Here is a 20215-nt window from a genome sequence, read left to right on the forward strand (position 1 = left end):
TTTTGATTTTCAGGCACCAAAGACTTTTTTCTCTGCTGGACAGATTTCGGTCAACTGTGGCACCAGATACAATCTGCCCGTTACCTTTAATCACCTCCCACCCGCTGGACGGGAAAAATCAGCCACGGCTGGAGACGTTGGAAGCTGATGAGGTGGGCTTATCACTGCTGCAAAGGACGAGACGCTAGATTTCTAAAATTTTGATTATAACTAGAGATGAAACCCCATAACCTGGCGCATACTTGCATGGAAACCTTTACTAATTAGCGTCCCTTGTTCTGGAACGTTGCTGCCCGTGGATCCATTGTGCAAGCAGCAGATGAAGCTGCCATGCACGTTCACCCATGCCTCTCTCCGGTCGTCCCCTATGCCTGCACACGGTGCAATCTCCTGTATCTACGCACGCACTGAATAATTTCAGGACCGGTGTTGGCGATTATTATCGAACGCCAAGTTGTAGATTTATTCCTCTCCTATGTTTTATTATTTGCAGTAATGCTGATGAAATGTGTTCATTTTCTTTTTTCCACCTTTCTTTACAGGCTTGGTACGTGTCTCTGGTGCGGTCACAGTGTTACTCGCACTCTGATTCTGCGCTGCTGGAAGGAGCAGAATTGGTGAATAGGATCCCTGCTTCGGAGCGTCTTCCCTTTATGGCCAGCAAGGTATGACCGACGTGACTGTGTCCCTCCTCCACTGCAAGGAGCGCTCGCTTCATAATAATCTTGCAGTCTAAACAACCTTCCAATGAAGGAGCAAAACGCTCAATCGTTGGGTGAAATGATCTTTTCTGCTGCACCAAAGTGAATTGTTCTCAGCGACGCGTGAACAGGACACACACTGCCAAAGACCATGCATTGAATAATCTTACTCATCTTTCAGTGCACATCGTTATCTAGGTTTTCCCAATGTAAACTAAAGCCACCACTATTACCTGCTCTATTGCTGCTGTACCTAAGCCGCCAAGTGCCCCTGCATATTGCAAAAAATATCTTATATAAATCTAGCAAACAGCACCGTTCGGTCCGAACGTTGTATTTTTTTATTTTTTTTTTCAGCGCAGCTTCAATATTCAGCTGCCATCTTTCTAGCTTGGTTGATGTGGATGACGCGCCCTACGTCAATCACAGGTCACTGTGAATCTTGCGCTTGCGCCATTACAGCACAGGCTCCCTTTGCCTTACAAAGTCCTGTAGTGTGCCAGCATGTAGGGCAGCAGAGCAACGTGCGCCAGTTCAGGCCTTCATCTGCACAGGCATAAGATTCGCAGCAATCTGTGGATGACATAGGACAACATTTGAGCCTCAGATAACGCTTAGCCAAACCCCATTACAGCCTGCACACCAAGTTCTCGAAATGCGGAAGTAAGCCGCAAGGACAAGCCCTACAATTTCATGTCAAATTTGCGTAAGACACACTACGCCCTCCTGGAGGAGCGCTACATGACATATACTTTTCTATCAGAATGCATTATTCTAAAAAGTCTCTTCCAGCTGAGAATTGGCAAGAATATTTCTTACAATCTGCAAATGTATTCTTTGTTTCCCATTTATGTACTGGCATATAATTAAGCTGCAGGCGTCTATGTTCTATCACTAAAAAACTCAACAAAGACCTGAACAGTTGCTGCGTCTTCTTGCCAGAACTATGTACATTAAACGAACATGATCATTTCCTCCCATTGTAGGAGTTTAACTTGAGCCTGCTCGCCCCTTGTCTGTCCCTGGGAGTGAACCAGATGGTAGTGGATCAGAACAGCACTTTCTTTGAAACCACAAGATCTGTGACTCTGGATCTCATCTCACAGACTGTTCGGCAGCTCCCGGACACTCACCAGCTCTATCATCCTCTGCAGCCCTCGGATGGAAGCTCCTACTGGGAGAAGCTGGGCATGGTGTTAGGTAATTCGCACGTCACCAAGTCTAGCATCCGTGTAAAGAGGGGAGGCCTAAGGCATTTCACAGTGTAAAAAAAAATCCCCCCCCAAAAATCACACAGTCTACCTTCTTGCTGTCCACTGCCTGCTGTTAAGTGTTATCTTTGACAGAAACAAAAGGGAAGGCAGAGAGACAAACTGCATTCAGGCATAAGAGAGGGGTCAGCTTTGTATTCAGGTTAATGAAGCTATTGGACAATGTAAGGAGCAATGAATGCTGGGAAGTTGGGTTAAGGAAATTCCAGCACTTGCAGTGCTGGCAGAATGCTGATAAAAAGAACTTGCTCTGTCATATAGAGTAAATGGCAAATTCCAGCACCTATTGTGCTGGCAGGATGATAATTAAAGGGAACGACCCACTCAAGTAGATTTGATGGCAAAATTCAACACCCATTGTGCTTTCAGAATGATAATGAAAGCGAGCAATCCAGTCAAGTAGAGGGGATTTTGAAGTTCAGCACCTATGGTGCTAGCAGAATGATAATGAAAAGCAACAATCCAAGTAGTTAGATAGCAAAGTCGAACAACTACTGCGCTGGCAGTATGATAATGAAGAGGAGCCAGCTACTCAAATATAGTAGATGGCAAGATACACAGCGTGAGAAAGCACTGTTCCTGGACATATTGTGCTCATATGTGCTCGAAAGGCAGCTCTGCTCTAACTTGTGGAGGAGACTGGTTTTCCTGCAGCATTTATGTGACAAGGACAATAATGTGTCACGTTTGTCTACGTTCACATTAGCGTTCCGCTAATGTGCGTCGCTGTTGCGTCGGCGACGCAGCGGCGACGCGCCCCTATGTTTAACATGGGAGACGCGTGCGTTTTTTTTGTTGCGTTTTCCGACACGTGCGTCGTTTCCGACGCTAGCGTCAGACGCAAGAAAATGCAACAAGTTGCATTTTTCGTACATCCGATTTTCGTCAAAAAACGACGCACGCGTCGCAAAACGCAGCGTATTTGCGTGCGTTTGTGCGCGTTTTTTTGTGCGTCGTGCGTTGCGTCGCCGACGCAGCGGCGCGCAACGCTAATGTGAACGTAGCCTTTCCTTGTCTGTGAGCTTTGCGCAGGAGAGCATAGATTATAATGGGTACGTGTTTTATTTGTGAAAAAAAACGGATGGCATACGTTCTGCGAACATGGGCATGTGAAGGAGGCCTAACTCAGACTGTACAAGTGTAAATGGAATAGATAAAAATAATGGAAAAAGAAATGAGGATTGAAAAAGATCTTTGTAATGATCATCGGGGGTCTGTGAATAAGCAACCAATATAGTAAAAAAAAAACTGCGGGTCCGAGGTGTTCTGTTCATTGTGCCGTTCACACCCTGGTAACTGCGACCATGTTCTTCTCTTTGGATTAGGTGATCCTGAAGTCTACTACTGTCTGGTCACCCTCTGTCGAGTACTGGCGCAGTATCTGCTGTCTCTACCAAAAATCCCTCCCTCCTTTCATATAAACCAAGAGAAGGAAGCTGAGATTGTGAAGTTTGTGGTGATGTCTGTGGAGGTAATCCCTGATGCGCTGGTTATATTCTCCTCTATTCTGTGATCTGTGTGTGACGCGGTTTCTCTCCGCAGGCAGTGTCCTGGCACTTTGTACATGAGCAGGTCCCGTTGAGCGTGGACCTCCAGGCTGTGCTGGATTGCTGCTGTCTGACCCTCCAGCAGCCTGGTCTGTGGAGCCTGCTGGCCTCCGCCGAGTACATGACCCACGCCTGTTCCCTCATCAGCTGCACGCGCTTCATTATCGAGGCTGGTAAGTGAGGGCCGACTCCTGATCTCACCCGCTGCTTCTCACACAGTTCTTCAATAACTTTCCGCCTTTTACCAAGTCAAGTTCTATGCAGATTAATTTCATCGTATACAGTACTGTGCAAAAGATTTACACAGGTGTGGTGGAAAAATGCAAAGTAGGAATGCTTTAAAATATAGATGTGCTAATAGCTTATTTTTATCAATTAGCAAAATGGAAAGTGAATGAACAAAAGAGTAATCTAAATCCTCAATATATGGTGTGACTTCCATTTGGTGTGTTGATGGCACTGCTGGAAATCTTTCAAATTTTCCTGATGTGTCTTTCATCTGCTGCACTAAGTTTCCTCGGCTGACCGCTGCGTCTTCAGTCCTCAACTTTGCCCATTTCTTGGTGCTTTTTCAAAAGCGTTTGAGCAGCACCTTGTGAAACCCCCAGTCAGCTTTGAAATCTTTTCTTAGGGGAGACCTTGTTGATGCAGTATGACTGCCTTGTCTCTTGTTCATGTTCTTAGTCTTTCCATAGTGTATTACATGTAACTGTCTTCTACAATGTCACCTGGGTAGCTGAATTTTTCTGGTCTTCTGCCAGTTTTAAGCCTCCTACACCTGTTTTTGTTTCAGTTAATGACTGAATCATTATCACCTGTTTGGTAAGTCATACACCTTACTATAATCCTAAAGGCATAAACATCTGACAGTTATGAACATTGCCTTAAACTATTGCACATTGCTATATCTTTTTTTTGAGGTTGCGTGTCCTATGTAGAATTTATCAACCGTAACCCCTCCACTCACCACACAAAAAAAACCCTAAACTAAAAAACCGTTAGGCCATGTTCACACAATGCGTTTTTTACTGCGGAACCGCCGCGATTTTGCCGCTGCGGGTCCGCAGCTGTTTTCCATGCAGGGTACAGTACAATGAACCCTATGGAAAACAGGAACCGCTGTGCACATGATGCGGAAATTCACTAAAAAAGCCGCGCTGAATAGCTGCGGTAAAAAAGAAGGACCATGTCACTTCTTTGTGCGGAACTGCAGTGGTTCTGCACCCATTGACCTCCATTGTGAGGGTCAAACCCGCAGTAAAACCCGCAGACGAAAAAAATATCTGCAGGTTTTCTGCGGTTTGTGGTGCAGAACCGCTGCAGCAGGAAGTGCGTGGGCAGAGTGTGGCTGTCCCCCCGTGCCCCAATCCCACCCCCCCGTGCTCCGATGCCACCCCCCCCCCGTGCTCCGACGCCCCCCCCCCCCTGTGCCCTCATCTCCCCCCCCCTTATACTTACCGGGCCTCCCGGTGTCCGTCCGTCCGTCTTCTCCCTGGGCGCCGCCATCTTCCAAAATGGCGGGCGCATGCGCAGTGCGCCCGCCGAATCTGCCGGCCGGCAGATTCGTTCCAGGCACATTTTGATCACTGCGATAACCTCACAGTGATCAAAATAAAAAAAGTAAATGACCCCCCCTTTATCACCCCCATAGGTAGTAACAATAATAAAATAAAGAATTTATTTTTTTTTCCCCCCCCCACTACAGTTAGAACTAGGGTTAGGGTTTGGGTTAGGGGTATGGGTAGGGTATTTTCAGCCATTTTAACCCTAAAAACTTCCTAGAAAACACAGACTCTGCAGAGAAAACTGCATAAAAAAACGCACTAAAAACCGCATCAAAAAACGCACCTGCGTTTTCTGCCAAGAGCTGCGGTTTTTAGTGCAGAATAAACAGCAGGGAAATCAGGAACGTGTGAACATGGCCTTAAAGTATTTAAAATTCCCAAATCCTAATTTGTTGTTAATATACCATATATACTCGAGTATAAGCCGACCCGAGTATAAGCCGACCCCCCTAATTTTGCCACAAAAAACTAGGAAAACATAATGACTTGAGTATAAGCCTAGGGAGGAAAATGCAGCAGCTACCGGTAAATTTCAAAAATAAAAATAGATACCAATTAAAGTAAAATTAATTGAGATATCAGTAGGCTAAGTGTTTTTGAATATCCTTATTGAATCAGGAGCCCCATATAATGCCCCATAAGATGCTCCATATTAAAATATGCCCCATATAATGCTGCACAAATATTGATTATTGCCCCATAAGATGCTCCATACAGACATTTGCCCTGTATAATGCTCCACAAATGCTGATTATGGTCCCATAAGATGCTCCATAGAGATATTTGCCCCATATAATGCTGCACATGGCCACATAAGATGCTCCATACAGATATTTGCCCCATATAATGCTGTACATGGCCCCATAAGATGCTCCATACAGACATTTGCCCCCATATAATGCTGCACATGGCCACATAAGATGCTCCATACAGATATTTGCCCCATATAATGCTGTACATGGCCCCATAAAATGCTCCATACAGACATTTGCCCCTATGCTGTTGCTGCGATTAAAAAAAAAAAAAAATGATGCGCTCACCTCTCAGGTTCCCAGCACTTGCTATATTCACCTTTCCATTCCACTGACGGCCGCCGCTGTGTCTTCCCCATCCTCTGCACTTACTTTCAGGCAGAGGGCAGGTGAATATCGCGCACTGCGTTATACTCACCTGCTCCTGGCGCAGTGCAGTCCCTGGTTCTCTGGCGCTGGCAGCTTCTTCCTGTATTGAGCGGTCACATGATACCGCTCATTACAGTTATGAATATGCGGTTCCATCCCTATGGGAGTGGAGCCGGGTCCATATTCATTATTGTAATGAGCAGTACCATGTGACCACTCAATACAGGAAGAAGCTGCCGGTGGCGGGGAACCAGGGACACCGCGCCAGGAGCAGGTGAGTATTATTACACAGCTGCTGCTCCCCCTCCCCTGCCGACCCCTGGGTATGACTCGAGTATAAGCCAAGAGGGTTACTTTATGCCCCCCAAAAATGGGCTGAAATTCTCAGCTTATACTCGAGTATATACGGTACTTATATTATGACGTCTATCACGGGGTCCAGATATCTCTGCCGGTCCAACTATACATCCAGGTATGTTTTTACACGAGGAGGAAGCTCATGCTCACCCTGCGATTCCCTCCGTGTTACCATGTTGAGCCTTTATGTGTGCGAAGAGGGTGGTCTGGCTTATTTCCATATCTAAGCCAGACCCCTTGTGTGCATCAGTCAAGACAGAGTAGAGGGAGCTGGCTTGGATATTACACATAGCCTGGCAGCCAGCTCCTTTCAGGCAAACCACACAGACAGTGAGAATGGGGTCATTTAAAAGGGCTGTCTATCCACGAAAAAAAAAATGTATTAAATGACCCCATTCTCACTGTCTGCAGTCACTACTAGGGGACCTTTCGACGATTGCTCACTCGTCTCACTCTGGGACTGGGATCCAGAATTGCAGTCACATTTTCAGTTTGCAGGCGACACCTACGGGACACGCAGCGTGAAATCTAGGCTAATAATTTATCTAAAGTTCCTTACAGGAACCCAAGTAATGATATCCTGTAGAGAAGGGAGGTTCATCATCTCTATGCTGCAGACAGTAGAGCTACACAGGACGCGCCATCTTTTATTTGTTTTTTTTTCAACTACGTTGAAGCGACTACACTCTTCTTGGCGTAACACAAAGCAGTGATTGACGTGGTCCTCTACGTTGGGTGTTGACAGGTTGGCAGGCTTTATTAAATGACCGGGTATGTATGGACCCATCAATGTCAGGTTAAGATGCTCTTTTTCCGAATAAGCTGATCGTGGATGTGTTTTCCTTGGGGAGAGTGGAGAAAGCGATGGTCAGTCACCTCTAACAGCGGCTATTCTCCCAGGTAAATAAAAGTATTAGGCCCGCTGAAATTTATTATGCTTGATACTTCTGTCCCCCAACATCAACTGTCAAGAGTCAAATGTCTCCCAATCCATTGGCGTTTCAGCCCCTCCAAAATCATCCGATTCGTCAGACATTAATCAAACGTGCCGATGCGGCATCCTTCTGTGGCTTCACCTCTCTGCCACCGGCTCGGTGTCTTGTACAATGTAATTGTGTGATCCACATGACGAGCACTAATGATTCGGGGAAAGTCGTCGTCTGAACGTTACCTTGTCATGTTTAATTCAGGCACCCGACCGTGAGGATTGTCACATTCTGGGAATAGCTTAAGCGTTCATTTTCTCAGAAAAAGTCTTCGCTAGGAGGTTAAAATCTACAATTAACAGTTTGTCGTACAGCTAATTCCCATGGACTCTAACGTCATGCAGAATAATGGCGTTTCCCGTTACCAGCGATGGCAGACACTTAAAGGATCATTTCTTCTCCTCCATCCTTTCTTTTTGGGCCTTCCTGCTCTCTTGCCTTTACTTGTGAACTGTATGAATCTTAAAAGGATTCTTATTACTGAAAAGTACTTCAAACTTTTGACTTCCCACCCAACCTGACCATCTGTGGTTGGTAAGACTCTTCTGCACTGTGGGCGATATAGGTATGGCAGATCAGAGGTCATCCTTATCTCCCTGCTCAAAGAGGGGGGTTCTAAACCCTCCCATGAGGGACCCTTGCCAAAACATGGAATAGTGATTTTTAATTTTTCATCTCCATTGCAGAAATAATAAATTTGTAAAGTTTATTTGCTGATTTTTCGCTTAAAACCAAGGGGGCATTAGCAGAGATACTTTTGTGCGTGTTTACTTTTTCCTTTACGGGACTTTGCCCAATCATAGGTAGAAAGTGTCATGCAGGGGTAAAATTAATAAATAACACCCCCCAGAGAATGCTTTCTTTACATTAGACATGTAATGACACACAGCCCTGCCCTCCTTACTGATCTCATCGCCGACAGCTGCTGTAATTACAAGTGGGGAGCAGAGCTGTGTGTTATTACAAATGCCCCTTGCAGCTCTCATCTCACAGGTCTGTCGGCTCTGCTCTATTCCTCCTCCTTCCCCACACTGACTACCGTGAAACAAAATATGTTACCAATGCTTCTACTGACACATAGCCCTGCTCTACTCCCCTCACACTGACAGTGCTGTGGGATGAGTGCTGCAGATGCAGAGTTGGTTGTAATGACACAGCTCTACTCCCACGCTTGTAATCACAGTGGATATCTGCAGTTAGGAGAGCAGAGCTATGTTTCTCTTCAGGGCTCACACTGAGAAAGCCTGCTGTCACATTTTCCGATGAAGTGTTTTTGCTTTTACCCTGTATGATGCCTCTTGCTTATAATTGGTTAACGTCATGCAGGGTGAAAAGTCAACGCCCCATCGACAAATCTGTTATCGCCTTCTTTGTCTTAAGAGAAAATTAGCATATAACCTTTACAGGCTAATATCTCTGCAATGGAGATGAAAAAATAACAGTTTTTCTCAGCACTGCAGCCACTATTCCGTGATGTGAAACATGCTAATATTGGTGAAAGGTCACCCCTCTGTGTGGTGTAACCGCTCCCCTGGCACTCACTGACAGCTCGATCAGCATTGGAGCCGGCTGTCAGTCAGAGCCGGGGGCTCAGTTACAGACGCCGCTCTCTATGCACAGAACTGTGACTGAAACCGTATCGGCGTTGCCCCACAACTGAAAGAGCAAGGCTGCTTTGGTGTATAAAGTTAATTTCCTCCTGGCAGCGGGGCTCTCACATTAACAGCGTTCTTTTACATGACCAGTTCCCTTTAAACAACTGGTCTTTTCCTGATAACCCAGTCTCTAACAGCTTAGACCCATTTGGCACGTTGTTGTTGTTTATTTGTTTTGTTTTTTGCTTACATTACGGCATTATTTACTAGGGAATTTGTGGGATATGTGCACATTTATAGATTATATACAAGGCTCTTCAGGACCTTTTATGCTCTTTAGTTGCAGTCAAACCTGGGGAGCAACTTCTGAGCCCCGAAAGGAATAAGAACAGTTCATCAGATGAGACCGCAGCAGAGGAAGGTGAATCAGGTACATGATGTGTAACATTTATCGATAGCGGGATAGCTAGAATTACTGTTTTATTGTTGCTTCAGGATTGTGCCACCTTTCACTTGATGCACCCTTTGGCTTTCTCACACTTCCGGTGACATCTCAGCCCTTAGCCTGGGTGTGGTTCCAATGAGCGTGTACAGTCTATTCCCTCTTGCTTTCCTCCTCACTTGGTTACAGTCTCCAATGTTCCTGTGAGCTGACACACATATAGTGTAGAGCGCTGACCGGTGCAGCGGGCCGGCTGGAGACTAGCGGGGAGGAATAATGGGAAGAGCTGTTGCTGGCTTACATGCCCAGCGGTAGACCGACTGGTGGTTATAGCCATTGAGGATGGGAATTTGACACTGGGTGGCTGTAGTGTGTCATAAATCCCTTCTATTGTACTTTCATTCTACTTTTTAGGTGCCGCATTCGTCAAGACCGCCTGCTTGATGATGTCGGAGATGGTGGATTCCCTGCAGAGTGTTTTGTTGTTTGGGCACAAGAGAAATGGAAACATAGCCGCATTCCTCACGCCGGTGTTCAGAAACATAATCATCAGCTTGGCCAGATTACCCATAGTTAACAGCTATACCAGAGTACCCCCGCTGGTGAGTGTACCCCGGCTAATCACAAGAAAGCCTTATCTTTAATTCTGTTATTATTAAAACAAAGGTGAAAGCAGCATTAGCATAAGGATCCGTTAATGTAACCGTGCTGATCTGTGCAGGCTCTCACTGCCGTCAGGACACTGGTCCTGATAGTACAGACATAGCTACATCCTTCTGATGCAGAGGACATCGGGGTGGTGCAGTAGACGTCGGGGTGGTGCGGTAGACGTCGGAATGGTGCAGTGGCGTCCGGGCAGCGCGGTAGACGTCCTTGCAACTTATGCATCAAACATGGTTCCCACTTAGATGCCTCTTCTGCACCTCTGTCTCCAGTCTCTGGCATGTGTTCGGAACCTGTAAAGAAAAATAATTTTACGTAATGTGAACTTCCTTAGAAGTTTTCTAGTAGAAGAAATTCAGCTTTTATATCACGTTCACACCTTCAGTACTTGGTCAGTATTTTACCTTAGTATTTGTAAGCCAAAACCAGGAGTGGAGCAATCAGGGGAAAAGTCTAATAGAAACACGTCACCACTTCTGTATCTAACACCTACTCCTGGTTTTGTCTTACAAATATTGATCAAAAATACTAAACGTGTGAACGTGGCCTTACAATTTGGTGTTTGTTCTTTTCTGAGGTGTGGAAGCTCGGGTGGTCCCCCAAAACGGGAGGAGAGTTTGGAACGTCGCTTCCTGAAATCCCGGTTGAATTTTTGCAAGAAAAGGAAGTATTCAAAGAGTTTATATACCGCATAAACACCCTGGGTAAGAAGCAAACGTCCATTGTCTATTCTCTCCTTGTGTTATTCAGTCTCTTGAGGGAAACGTGTCGTCACAAAATGCACTTTTGATTAAACAAATGTTTATTTTTTTATGCCATTTAACAATATTAAAAATAAAAATTGGACATCTTTTTCACTTTAAACACTGGAGATTTTTATGTGATAATGTCTTGTTTTCAGGAAATGCACATATACATTTATTAAAGGAAGAGGTGAGCTGTGACATCACATATTGTGACTGGTGGAGCCACATTTATTAGGGGAGGAGGTGCGAGGTAACATCACATATTATGAATTGAATGGTGGATCCTGTTTACTGTATATAGAGGTGTTATCAGTGATTGTACAGGAGGAGGAGGTGAGCTGTGACATCAACTATTGTGAATGGTGGATCCTGTGTTATCTATTGTATATAAAGGTGTTATCAGCCATTGTACAGGAGGAGGAGGAGGAGGTGAGCTGTGACATCACCTATTGTGAATGGTGGATCCTGTGTTACCTACTGTATATAGAGGTGTTATCAGTCATTGTACTGGAGGGGGAGGTGAGCTGTGGCATCACCTAATGTGAATGGTGGATCCTGTGTTATCTACTGTGTATAGAGGTGTTATCTGTCATTGTACAGGAGGAGAAGGTGAGCTGTGACATCACCTATTGTCAGTGATGGATCCTGTGTCATCTACGGTGTATAGAGGTGTTATCAGTCATTATACAGGAGTAGGAGGTGAGCTGTGACAACACCTATTGTGAATGGTGGATCCTGTGTCCTCTACCTGAAAACATTTTTTAAATGTTTAATGAAAATAAGAATTTTTGGTACTCGCCATAAAATGTATTTCTCAGAGCCTTCATTGGGGGACACGGGGAACCGTAGGTGTATGCTACTACCACTAGGAGGCTGACACTAGGCAAAAAAGTTAGCTCTTCCTCCCCAGCAGTGTACACCTACAGACTGGCAGGAACCTAATCAGTCAGTGAGAAAGCAGGAATAGACAACAAAGGAACAGAAAGGAAGGGTGCTGTGTCCCCCATTGAAGGCTCAGAGAAAGATTTTGCGAGTACCCAAAATCCTCTTGTCTGTATGGCTTCGTTGGTGGACACGGGGAACCATGGGACGTCGAAAAGCATTTCTACTCTGTAAAACTTGGGAGAACGTGTGAACTGAAGACCAGGTGGCTGCCTTGCAAACTTGCAGAGCGGAGGCATGATGACATACAGCCCAGGAAGCCCTCACCCCCAAAGTAGAATGAGCTGTAACCTGGGGAGGAAGCATTCTGAGTTTTGCCCAATACTCTTCCAAAATTGTGGGACAGATTCAAGGTGCAATGGTAACTTTAGAGGTCGGGAGAAACTTAGAAACGATGAAAAACGAGTCAGAGCACCTAAAGGAAACTACCCTGGAGTTGTAGATGCGAATGGCTCTGAGATCCAGATTAAGCTGTTTAGTAGGCTAGGAGGGAAGGGATACAACATGTCCAAATGCTTCCTTCTCTGGTACGGTTTGTCCTGGTGCTCCCATTCCTTTGATAGCACACCATAAAATTCCTTATGGTCAGCAAAAAATGGGGGGACTTGCTTAACTCTCTTAAACGAGACTAACTGGTTTGATGAAGAAAAATCGACATCCTTAACTTTCAAAATTAGACTGTCGAGCATGTCCCTTAATTTGAAGCCTGGTCGGAATCCAGATCAGAACCGGACTCAGAACTGTTGTCGGACTCTAGGGCTGTGAGAAACTCAGGTGTTGGGTGGAGAGCGGTCTAGAGGACCAAGGAGGGGAGGGTAATCTGGATGAACGGGACCACTTTTTAGATCTCTTGTGAGACCTGTTGGAATTATGAGGAGTGGGACGATCTGATTCAGAGACGGGGTTGGTCAGAGAAGTCGAAGCGGTAGGCAGGTTAGGTAGTCGGTCTAAGACTGAGACCAAAGTTTGAGACCATGGTGAGGTCAGCGATGGACTGAAAAGAGACACAACCCACAGCGGGGGGGGAAGGGGAGGGCAAGGTGCTTCGCGGGCAGTGGGAAGCTCCTGGGAAACTGGTGGGATAGCAGCAATACATTTATAGGACACGCAGGCAAAATGCACTATAAGCGTTGCAGAAGCAGGTGGGCGAGAACAATCGACCTTAGAGTTAGGCATGAAAGAGGGTAGTAGGCCTGTGGAGGGAAAGGCTGCTGAAGAGGACAGTGCCACTCCCGCTGCAGGTGGAGCTTAACCCGATCTGGACAGAGAGGGGCCCTGAGGCAGCCGAGACCTGGGGAGGTGGAGGATAATAGTGGCATGGGAGAGGGAAGGAGGCGGGACAGAAGTAAAAGCGGCCATCGAGAACCTCTGAAAACGACGTCCTGAGATCTTTCACAAGAGGGAAAAAGGAGTTGTGTCCAGCGTAGAGATTCATGCAGTTAATCTCAATTTTAGTTAGCACATTATTAAAAATGTAGTCTTAGACTTGTGCAACTAAAGGGGCCACTGGTAATCAACCAACGCGTTTTGACCTACCAGGTCTCATTCATGGTATCCTGGGATCTTGGATCATCTTCACTCAAGGCACCGTCTTGCAATGGAAGACAATTGGGCTGGAGGAGAAAGGCAAGGACCATCCTCCTGGTCACAAAAACGCTTGTCATGCGTTGGGGGCTATGGTCCTGCCGTGTAGACCTGAGAGGGGGACAGTGTGACTCTTTACTATACTGATACTATGTTTTGGGAACTGTTGCACTATGCAAGAGCTCTTACTACTATTAGTAAGCTGGCCACAGCCATATGACCGTTACTGGAAAACATTTGCATCTGTTTTTCCAAGTTATCAGTAAAGTTGCTGTATTGGATTTTTTTCTGCAGTTGTTTCCATAGTTGTTTATGTTGGACATGGCTCATTGGCATCCGCAAGGGTGATTGATTTTTGGATCTGATAGTGCTGTACACAGGGATGTAAGTTGGAGCTTCTGGGTCCCAATGGAAAATCAGTAGCCTGGGTACTTGTAATAGTGGGGTCTTATGTGGCAGAGGACCTCCTCTGGTACCAGGGCCGGTATGTGTCTGTAATCTGTACATCTCCTATAACTATGCCCCTGGCTGTCAGTGCTGCCCTCCATCTCCAGGACTGTTCTACATCTCGCCTCTCCTATCCGCTTTTTGCTTAATCTTCAAAGGAGTGTAAGTGTATGAAAAAACGAATAATGATTTTAAATTTTTTACTGCGCAGTTATTATTTTTTTTGTAATTCTGTAGTTAGTTCTATGTGATTTTTAAAAAAATGGCTTCTATAGCTTGAGAGCAGGCGTTATTGCCTGAGGCACTTTATCCTGATGTCTTTCATACTGCACATGGGTGAGCTCGTCCTATACAAGCCGGTCAGGACCTGATTCTTTATCTGCCATCATACTATTGTGCCCCTGGGCAAAATTCACAATCAATAGTGTCCAGCCAGTGAGGTGCGATTTTCAAGAAGTATGGCTATTCTTTAATTCTGTTGCAGAATGATCTTCTATTCCATTGCTGTACCAGGGAAATGCATATTTGTTCCCCAGTGATGTCGCCTTCAGCAAGGAAAGCCTTTTATGTCCCTGTTCCTGTCACGTGGACTGTGATACAGTGTGGCCGCAGTCATAGTGACAGGAGTTCTTTATTACTGTAGAGGAAACCAGCCGATGACGATGTTAGGGAATTGAAAGCAGGAAAAGAACTGCCACGACGTACACACCACAGTTCTGGGGCGGCGCAACCATAAGTTCGGCTCTTGCAACTTCATCAGGACCTTACTGTCCATGCACCACTCATGTAAAATCAAAGTAAGGGTAATATCTGTATGATGTCACCGTACACTGACTTCTTGCATTGTTTCTCTAGGCTGGACAAGCCGGACACAATTTGAGGAGACTTGGGCCACGCTGCTTGGCGTGCTGGTGACTCAGCCCATTGTAATGGACCAAGAGGAAAGTCAGCAAGAGGTAGATGCTAAATTGGTGGATATCCCGCATTTATTAGTATTTTCTCATGAAGACAGCCCCTTGCTCAGGACTCCCCTCTGAGCTAGGATGGAGAGCTGCTGTGTGCGAGCAGTATTTCTGCAGCATGTATCGTCTTCCATGTCATAGCAGAGGTTCATAAAGTTAAGGCTAGGGCTACACGTCGGCACGACCATAGATCGCTTGGTGCCGCTGCGTACAGAACTGAATGGAGTCACATTACAACATCTACCCTACTGCAACAAGCAAGCTGCAAAATATCCAACCGAGTCTGGTTTTTTGCAACTTGCTTGTCACGGGAGTCTGGGTGTCACAACGCGACACGATTCAGTTCTGTAGTGATGTGATGTAGCAGCGGCACCGAACGTTCTTTGGTCACACAATGGCTGTTCCAGCCAAAGTCGACGTGTTACTACCCTAGCCTAAAGAGGTTGTCCAGGACTTACATACTGAAGGCCTGTCTGTGGGATGGGTTCCAGTATCTGATCTGTGGGGTCTGACACCCAGCACCCCTACTTATCTGTTGAGATTTGCTCCGGAGGTTGCCGGATATAAGCAGTGAATGGTGCGCAGCATGTAGTTGCTGCTGTTGGCAGCTGATCCGTGAGGGTGCTGGGTGTCGGACACCCACAGATCTGATATTTTGGGTTTATCCTATGCACGGAACACAATATTTAGGTCCCTGACGACCTCTAAGTATTTCCGTCCCTGTTGGAGAAATGGTGGGACAGGTTTCCGCTCCATATTGGTAGAATTAAATCCATATGTTAATCATGTACGATACAGAGAATAGGTTTTCAGTCGCCGTGTGCATGTAGGTCCTTTGGCTCTACAGTCTGTGGGCCTGTGCTAAAAGTACACTATTACTAAGAGAAATGGGTGACAACTAGCGGCCAAGTCCTTTACTTCTTTCTGTAATGAATTCTTCTTCTTTTGCTGCTGATACTAGGAGGACACAGAGAGAACGCAAATAAATGTCCTGGCGGTACAGACCATCACGTCCCTGGTGCTGAGCGCCATGACCATTCCCTCTGCTGGCAATCCAGCCATCAGCGCCCTGGAGCAGCAACCACGAAACAAGACCTTAAAGGCACTGGATACCAGGTACCATACCTGCCATTCTCCCTAGCTATTGCCCAGCCAAGCAGCCTTATGTAACGGGGGTCATAAAAATGGGCTGTCGTCTGAGTACACAGACGCCTTACGTGTAGTAAGTATAAGCCGAATTGTATCTCTTCTATGTTTCTAGATTTGGCAGAAAGCTGAGTGTTGTTAGAGGAATTGTGGAGCAAGAAATCCAAACCCTGATATCTAGAAAGGACAATATCGCCACCCACCACCCATATCAAGCTTGGGACCCCGTGCCTTGTTTATCCGCCGCAACTACAGGTACAAATTATTCTACAGGGGACGTGCCGAGGAAGGCTTGAGCTGAAGAGCAACCAGCCTGAAGCCTCTTTCCCCTGACGTCTGCTGACAAGCACCCGTCAGATTGTCGGCTGGGTATATAGTCTGTGATACGTTTTCTGTCCACCTTTTATTAGGACCAGTCTTGCTCCGTGATGCTACCTGTGTAATCACACCTATCAAATAGCTGATTTGGGGGATGAAATGTCACACACGTGAATTGCATGGTTTTTTTTTTTAGAGGCAATACGAGAGTTTACTTTATAGTTTTTAACTTGAAGGGGTTTTCTGGTGTCAGAAGACCCCTCTACTTTGGCTGCAATTTATAAAAAAAAAAAAAGAAAACCATGCTTTACTCACCCTCCCAAGCTGCAACGCGGAGTCTGAGTTTACAGTATCATGATGACAAGCATGGGGGTCTTCTGCAGACCCCCAGCTGTCTTCGGATCTGTAATGTGCTTCCAGCCACCGCATGTTACATGCCGTTGTCACTCATTGACAGCAGTATTTTACTGGTTAACGGCCTTGGGTGGATCTCGGATCCATCCGGGGCTATTAGAGCATTTGATGGCTGATTTAATCAGTCATCAAGTGCATGGAAAGATGCGGGCTCAGCACCAGAGCCCACATCAAAGGCAAAATACGTCATCGGTCGCGAAGGGGTTAAACTTTGTACCTCTTCTCGCTATAAAATAAGAAATACAATCACAAGGCACTAGCCATGGCAAGAAATAAAAACAATCACTGAGGGAAGGGAAATAACAGTCAAAATTGTGAATACCGCCAGTTGAGCCAGGTAGGTGTAAAGTGCTTTGTCCTGACCTGAGTTGGGAAGGTCCAGGGAGGTGAACGTGATCTTATTAGATGCGATGCGACCCTTGACCATCATCAGACATCCCTCTCTGAGTGCGAGACTCAGACCCCAGCCAAGGTATGGAGCGTGATTGAAGTATACAGGAGCCTCTGGATTTTGAGTCAGGTGAAGGGCTATGGTAAGCGGTGGGTAACCTGTAACAAGAAATCTTTCATCAGGTTTATTTTGGCAAAAATGGGTTTCCTGCAATGTCCATCCTCCTTTTGTAAAGGAGATTTAGCAAAATGGACCTTATCTCAGGACTGTAAACCTTTGACATTTAAGGCACATAATGTTAATTCGGAATCATTTCTGTCACCATTCTTAGAAAAGGCTGGGGAGGGCAAGGGAACGGAAAGAACAGGGAGTGCATAGGGGCAAAAAAGGAGATGTTGTTGAAGGAAAACTGAGAGTAAACCGGAAAGCAAAGCTAATGCTATTTGCCCAGGGAAATCCTGAGCACGCTCCAAATTCTTTGAGGTTTGGGTGAAGAAAGACAACTACAAGATAGTGCTGCAGAGCACCAGGCAGCAATAAAATGGAAGTAGTTAACAACAACATTCGCCAGTCCAACACAAGAATTGCCTATTGAAGGATGAGGGCAGGTACATCAGCTTAAAAAGTCTTAGGGTATGTGCACACGTAGAAAGGATCTCTGCGGATTTTTCCGCAGCGGATTTAAAAAATCCGCAGGTTTAAGGCACTTTGTTTTACCTACGGATTTACCGCGGTTTTTATGCGTAATTTGTGCGGATTCCACCTGCGGTTTACACCTGCGGATTCCTATAGAGGAGCAGGTGTAAACCGCAGCAGAATCCGTACAAAGAATTGACATGCTGCGGAATGTAACCCGCATCTTTCCGCGTGTTTTTTTCCGCAACATGGGCACTGAGGATTGCGTTTTCCATAGGTTTACATTATACTGTAAACGCATGGAAAACTGCTGCGGATCCGCAGCTGCAGAACCGCAGCAAAATACGCAACGTGTGAACATAGCCTTGCAGTATTATTATATACCCAAGTGGTAGACACAAGGAAATAATGAAGAACCAATATCCGGTATAAACAGATACCCGGAACTAGAGAAGCAAGACCATATGCGGCCATGTTGAAGGCAAGCAAGACCTCACCTCCCCGACCATGTCTTCTATGCTCCTTCTTTTTAGAAGAGGGCCAACTAGGAATTACCATCCATACACATATAAGGTGGGATGTGGTTGCCAGTGCTCCAGCATATCAGTCCTCTGGGCAATATTTATCAAGGTTAGGCCTCTTTCACACTTCAGTTGTTTGGCGTCAGTCACTACCGACATAGTGACGGATTGACGGATCCGTCACAATTGTTGAGAAAACGGTTCTAACGGATCCATTTTTTTGACGGATCCGTTACTTGGGGGTTGTCTGGGAAAAGTATCTACTTTTCGGAGCATGCGCAATTGAAAAAACGGATTGGGGCGACAGATCCGCCGAAAAAACGTTTGTGGCGGATCCGTCGCCAATAGGTGGCCATTCTATGGAATGGCAGACGCGACGGATCCGTCGCGATCCGCCATTTCGGCGTTGACAAAAAACGTTTCAATGTCCGTCTATTTTCAGAAAACATCCGCCTGGCGGATAGAACGGACGACCATCCGTCACAATCCGTCGCTAATGCAAGTCTATGGGAAAATAACGGATCCGTCAAAAAAAATTGACGGATCCGTTATTTGAGGAAAATGGCGGTTTTAGACTGACGCCAAACAACTGAAGTGTGAAAGAGGCTACGACTTGAACAGTTTTGTTGAGTCTTGTAGACTGGAGGGTCTGGCACGGGAGTGTTGATTAGGGAGTTCATCAAGAGAGTCAGTCGATGAAGCAGAGTAAGGATCTACTCAAAATCCTGTGATGGGCTCCGATGTTGTGGCAGAGGAGCCATGGCAAGCCAGTTGGGGACAGAGATGGTATCCAGTCCAAGGAATTTGAAGAGAGCAGTCAGGTCCGAGTGTCGCTGAAGGTAGGAGGTAGAGCCCTCCTTTTTCAAAATGAGATGAAGAGTGTCCCCATCTGTAGGAATCACCAGTATCTTGAATCTTTGCTCGTAGCAGTTGCAGGAGACTCCTCATATATAGGGTATAAGCAGACATGTAGATCCCATTCTGAGCTTGGTCACCACATCATCCATGGAAATAGGGTTAGCGGACCAAGTGCAGCTAAGGATAACGTCCTTATCAGTGTAGTAGTGGAGTCTGCGCAAGACATCTTTTGGTTGTTGGGGTCAAGAGGGCCCGATGTTCTCTGTAGACCTAATAGCAAGTGTCTAGCGGTCTCTGTACCATGATGAATAAGGAAGTGATCGATAGCCTATCTTCCTAGCCATCATTCTCTGGTAACCCTTTTATGCGAATGTTGTTTCTTCGCCCCCTATTTTCTTGATCATTGAGAAGCAGGGTTAGGCTTTGTACTTGAGAGTTGAGAGTCTCATGTTCACCCTCCAGAGTTTGGATCCAGTCCAACAAGTCCCTAAATATATTCTCCGTAGCAGTTGTCCAGGAGGATATAAGATCATTGTCCTCCTGTATTGAATGAATAGCCTGTTGCTGTGACGCTTCAATTCTCTGGGCTAAGGAGTCAGTGTCCTGCTTTGTTGGTAAAGTGTGTGTTAGAACCCGCAGCTCCTGTTGTTTCGAGTGCGTCGGAGAGAATATCGTTTGTGTGAGGTCACTGAGCGATACCTACTTGTTTGCGAGGACTGCGATCTGTCCAAGCCCTCCATGTCAGCAGGATGTGGAGAGGCATCCAAGTATAAGGGAGAAGGGGTGTCCTCTGTGGAGGTGTCACCCGTGGAGGTGTCACCTGTGGCCTTGTGAGGGTTATCCTGAGGTTGTTTGGCGAGTCCTCGCGAGCCGGCTGGTGGGTTAGGCATCTGGAGGGGAGTTCTCTCCGATAGGGATTTCCAACCTTTAGTAGTTACACCATGCAGGAGAGGGGGAACTGTCGGGAGCAGCATGGACGCAGGCGACAAAGAACGGCAAATC

At 46.1% G+C, this 20215-nt stretch overlaps 1 protein-coding gene across 2 annotated transcripts in view; it reads left to right on the plus strand.

The window, feature by feature from the left end:
* The window catches only part of HTT (huntingtin), a 276760-nt gene that overhangs the window by 235045 nt on the left and 21500 nt on the right, over nt 1–20215 (plus strand). For both annotated transcript variants that reach the window (XM_069744747.1, XM_069744746.1), the window contains 11 exons: nt 14–152; nt 543–665; nt 1688–1901; nt 3298–3443; nt 3515–3692; nt 9484–9573; nt 10000–10187; nt 10826–10952; nt 14823–14923; nt 15891–16045; nt 16191–16330. In XM_069744747.1, the coding sequence (XP_069600848.1) occupies nt 14–152; nt 543–665; nt 1688–1901; nt 3298–3443; nt 3515–3692; nt 9484–9573; nt 10000–10187; nt 10826–10952; nt 14823–14923; nt 15891–16045; nt 16191–16330 (1601 nt within the window). The remainder of the gene's footprint in view (nt 1–13; nt 153–542; nt 666–1687; nt 1902–3297; nt 3444–3514; nt 3693–9483; nt 9574–9999; nt 10188–10825; nt 10953–14822; nt 14924–15890; nt 16046–16190; nt 16331–20215) is intronic.

The sequence above is a fragment of the Ranitomeya imitator genome, chromosome 1 (genome assembly GCF_032444005.1).
Source record: "Ranitomeya imitator isolate aRanImi1 chromosome 1, aRanImi1.pri, whole genome shotgun sequence".
Lineage (NCBI taxonomy): Eukaryota > Metazoa > Chordata > Amphibia > Anura > Dendrobatidae > Ranitomeya > Ranitomeya imitator.